Genomic DNA, 5,272 nt, shown 5'->3' with positions numbered 1-5,272 from the left:
TTATAAGATGAAAGGGCAAATAGTACTTCACCGTGACGATTTTGTATAATATAGTCTCCTTTATTTTTAAAGAAAGCAATTCATTTTAAAAATCTTAAGAAACTTTAAAAAAATATATTTGATTAATTTTTAATTCTATTTGAAGTGTTCAATTATGATTCCAAAATAATGTATATCAAATTTGTCCACGAGTCAGCCGTATCCGCCAAGTGTGTGGACTCTAGTGGAGTAAGAGGCTCGAGACTCTAATGATTGGTGTACTTTTTTTATTTTTAGGATAAAAAAAATTAAATATTGTAATTGTATATATGTTCTAGTTTTTCAATTTTTCGATTTATAAATAAAGATGTTCTTTTACGTGATAAACATGACTTTTAAGTTGGAATGGAAGACTGTGATGCCTACATTTACCAAAACAATAACAAACTAAATGAAACGATGACAAATAATATATATATTTATGAATATCAATTTTAATTTTTTTTAATTCTTAAATAGTTTAATTATAGTTTGGTATTTATATTTCCGAAAATTAACTTGGATATTTTATTTAAGATAACGTAAATAGTATAAAAAGCGACAGTTATTTTACATTTCTAAATTTCCCTCCGCCGGGGAAAATTTATTGAGGTTATCAACTAGCGCAGCCACCAGTTATCACGGTGGTTGGGGCTGAAAGTGCGGTAGTTGAATGTTAGCACTTCAACACCGGCTATTACTTTAGTAGGAGTCAAGAAAGTTCTGCAAATGGGACAAGTCGTGGAATGGCTGTAACCGAGCCATCTATCCAAGCAAACCTTGTGAAAGAGATGATTACATCTCAGCTCTCTCATCTCATCATCTTCTTCAATCTTGCATAGGCACACAGCACAGGCTTCTTCTTCTTCTTCGTGGTCGTCGTCAAAGCAGCCTTGCTGCTGCTTGCACTTGTATGTGACTAGGCCAAGTTTCTCAGCAACGCCTGGAAAGAGCTGCAGCTGTTGCTCCTGGTTGTAGTTGGGGAACAAGGAATAGTTAAGCAGCAAGTTCCAGGCCAATTTCAAATGGCTTACAAACCAAAGAATGTAATTCAGCATGGTGGGTGAGTTGGGGGAGGAAGTTAAGGGGTGGCTGAAGAGCTTGTTATTGTTTTTCGGGGGAATGGAGAGGAATTGCTGCAAAACTGGATATAACAATATTTCATGGGGGAATTCCTGGTATTTATAGAGTTGGAAGAGAAGTGGGCTGATGAGGTAAGCCGCGAGAAGAGGAGACCAAGACTCCGCGTTTGAAAATTAAGATAAAATACCCTCACTAAGTTTTTATCATAATTTTATTAATATTTGAAATGAATATTACGTCTCAAAAGTAATATCATAAAATATTTAAAATACTCTTATTCTTTCTTTATTTTTTTTTACTTTTATCTTTTTTCTCAAATTGATCGACAGTGCTCGCTTATGCTTGTTGGCCACCCACGACCGAATCTTACCACTTCTTGGCGTTGCTAGAAAACTAAATCTGGTGCTCTAGTGGCCAAATTTGGTCAGGAACGTTTGATCAATAGCTTGTTATGCTATTCATCGCCGTAGTAGTCCGTAATAAAGAAAATTTAGTGAGAGAAATAAATTTTATTTTATATAGTAGTAATTTTTAAAATTAATGAAGAGTACAATTATTGTAAAAATATGATCATGTCATTAAATTAATGAAAATATTGACAGATGACTAAGAGCAAGACTTAAATGTTTAACGAAAAATATGTTTTTAAAAGGATTTGTCCATTTCAAATATTAATAGATCTGTATGAAATTATGATTAAAACTTACGACACAAAAATATTTTATTAAAAAATTTATGATCAAGTATGATTATGTTACTTAATCATTTTTAAGCAGAACATGTTTGCTTAGAACGATTGATTTCGATGTTTGTGGACGAGAATAGATAGGCAAATGAACCTATGATTGGATATTTTGGAGCTTCTTATTGAGATTTTAAGCCCAAATATATATATGTATGTATGTTCATAAACTGAATCATATTCTACATTCTTCCAATCTTAATTATACTTTTTAATATTTTAAGAACACATCTATCCGTACCATTTTCAATCAAAAGATTTGACTTTTAGATTTTAAAACTGGACACATGAATAATCCTTTGAAATTTTTACTACAGTTTTATTTTCCACTTCAATCCTAATCATACTTTCTAATGTTTTAGGAATACATATATTTCGTACCCATTTTCTATCAAAAGGTTTCAATTTTAGAATTAGAGACACGAAACCCTCGAATATATTATTAGACTTTTATTAATTTTCATACACAAATTTCGATTGTTACAATTTTAATCTCAAATACTTAGGTTTTGTCAATAGCTTCCCCCACTTTATATGGTTGAAATAAATAGAAGAAATTAAAAAGGCCAATAAGGAAGTAAATGTCCTTATAATCATTGCCAAGCAAACATACTTTTATGATGTAGTGAAACTCATTTAAACAGGAAAAAAAATTACAAAAACTATTTTGAAATTTGGTTAAAATTATATTTACATTTCATTAGTTTGAAATATACTCACTCACCCTATTGATATTTGACTGAAAATACACTTAACCTTCTGAAAATTATAGGTGTTAATTATTGTGCCAATTTTAAACGAAAAGGCAAGTGTACCTCTTTGTTGTTTATTTCTCCATTTTATTTATTTTTTGTTTTTTTATGTTTTTCTCTTTTGTCTAAGACTTTTTATATTTAGTTACAAAATTATTAGATTTGATTAGTTATAAATACAGTTTAAAATTTTATTTAATTACTATTGAATTAAATTTTAAATAGGTTAAATTATAATTTCATTATGTATAAAATATATTAAATTATAAATAATTTTCACGTGGTTTTTTTGAAAATAAATTTACTCTTATTAGTTCGAAAAACATTCTTTATCTCTTTAAAAAATGTAAATTATATTAGATTCCGTTAATCAAACTAATATTTATTCTAATGTACTTTAAATATTAAAAATACCATCGTTTTGTTCTTTTTCCTTTTTTTTACTAAAGGTAAATTTGTGCCTTGCACCCAACCTGCCCAACTTATGCCTCTCAGGATGCGGGCCACCTATCAAACACATCACAACTCTCCTCCTCTGGGGTCTACGTGGTAAAATTTGGAAGTCCCATTGGAAGCCTTGTTCATTGGAGCCAAGTGTAGAAACTTCATTGGAGCTTCTTTTTATATATAACATAGATTTATCTCCAATTCTATACCAATAATTGTTTTTTCAAATTAATGGTAATTAATTTATTTTAACCAAAGATTATTTAATACATTCATCTCAAAGTTAATATATAATTGAATTAAAATTTTTTTGAAAATTATAATTGAATTAAATATAAGTTCAAAATATTTAATATGTTATTAAATTAGAATATTAACTTAATAATTAACTTAAGAATGAACACTATATATTATACTTTTGGAGGGTAAATGTATTTTCTATTAAATCTTAGGGGGATAGTAAAAAATGTTAAGATTAAAAACTTGTTTAGCTTTTTTTTTTTTAAGCTTAAAAGCTATTATGAAATTCTTATAAAAAATAATAGTTTTTAAAATTAAGTTAAAGTCGTTTGGTAAATTTACTTTTGTAAGCTTTTTTTTATAAATAAGTTGTTTAGTAAAATAACTTATATAAATTCTTATTTTGATTAAAATTACAATAAAAGGTATTTAATAAATAACTTTTTATTAATCATGAATTCTTTTATTCACAATGAAAACAAAAGAATGACATAAAGAAAATGAAAAATAAATTAGAAAGAAAAAAAAATAGTACTTGAATGTAGCTTTGAATTTTGAGTTTTTTTTTTCTTAATTTTTGTAAAAACAAAAAACTCCAGATTTCACTATTATGTTGTTGGGTCTTCTGTTTTTTTTTTTTTTTTTTTATGTCTAATAGTCTTTACAAGGAAAAGTAGAGGAGTAGGAGATCATGATTTACATGGAAAAGGAGTGATTTGCAAGAGAGGGAGAGGAAAGAGATCAATTGGGAGAGAATGAGGATTTTTTGAAAAGATAATGTTAAGATTATTTTTAATAGATGATGACCTTTTTGAAATAAAAAAAAATTCTCTTGAAATATTAGCGTATTTTTAAAAGAAGAAAACAGAGAGCTCCTCTCTTGAGCTTTTCCCAAAGTTTTTTTTTTTTTTAGATTTTGTTCTTTAAAAAAACTATTCTTTGTAAGAGTTTCTTAAAATCATGTTTAGCTCAATTTCTGTTTTTAACATATAAATAAGTTGAAAAAAAACCAAACCAAACAAGTATTAAAAGAGATAAAGTGTATTTTTTTTATCAAATCACAAAATACTTTTGTATTTTATCTAATTACAATTCCAAGACTTTGCTATCAAACTTTAATTAAACATTTGCAATTGGTCTGTCCAACCTTTATTACATTTGATAATTCAAGATTTTCAATTTTCTCTCCTGCGTTTTATTATTCCTATACAATCTATGATCAACCCATCAATGTTAATTATATCAACATATTTGATAAAGTATAATGTTCAAATAAAATTTTAAATTATTTAAAAAAATTAAATATTTTTTTATTCTTTTATTGCATTTAATCAAAACTATATACTTTTACTTTAAGTCAAATAAGGTCTTATCACTAATGATTGATTAATTGTCATTAACAAAAATATCACTTATCATTTTATATCCACATGACACTAACATAATATTAATGTGAGATGAAAAATACCACATAGTTATGTTATTATATTAAATTAGCATTTCAATTATCATTAATTATAATATATCAACATGTCATATTATCATGAAATATAAAATGTTAACATGCCACATCAACGCTATATCAGATAGAATGATAAATGACATTTTGACTAAGTTAATCTTTAATCATAAAAGCTTATTTGATTCAAAATAAAAATATAATAATTTAATTGAACGTAATAAAAATATGAAAACCTATTTAAAATTTTCAAAATAGTTTAAAATTTTTTTAAAATATTATACCACAAATTAATAAATGAACATAAAATCAGATGAAATTCACTTAGGTACGATAAGATTTTGAATTACTCAAAACTTAAAAATTCAAAACCTTCCTCTTCGGTATTGGAACAAAAAGTCTCTTAATGGGGAAGAGAAAACAAGGTTAAAAGTTAATTGTTCAATGTAATAACTTTTTCCTTCTTAATTACTAAGCTAAACTGATTTTTTTTTTCTAAATAAGTTAAACTGAATTCCTTTGTTTTTTTTT

At 26.5% G+C, this 5,272-nt stretch overlaps 1 protein-coding gene across 1 annotated transcript; it reads right to left on the bottom strand.

The window, feature by feature from the left end:
- Nucleotides 1-568: 568 nt before the first annotated feature.
- Nucleotides 569-1,174, bottom strand: LOC110423353 (putative RING-H2 finger protein ATL53). The gene has a single exon (XM_021437567.2). The coding sequence runs from the start codon at nucleotides 1,074-1,076 to the stop codon at nucleotides 639-641; it is 438 nt and encodes a 145-aa protein (XP_021293242.1). The 5' UTR covers nucleotides 1,077-1,174; the 3' UTR covers nucleotides 569-638.
- Nucleotides 1,175-5,272: the final 4,098 nt, after the last annotated feature.

This window comes from Theobroma umbraticum, unplaced genomic scaffold (genome assembly GCF_002168275.2).
Source record: "Theobroma umbraticum cultivar Fairchild unplaced genomic scaffold, ASM216827v3 scaffold_20.0, whole genome shotgun sequence".
NCBI classification, from domain to species: domain Eukaryota; kingdom Viridiplantae; phylum Streptophyta; class Magnoliopsida; order Malvales; family Malvaceae; genus Theobroma; species Theobroma umbraticum.
This window is presented reverse-complemented; position numbering and strand designations above follow the sequence as displayed.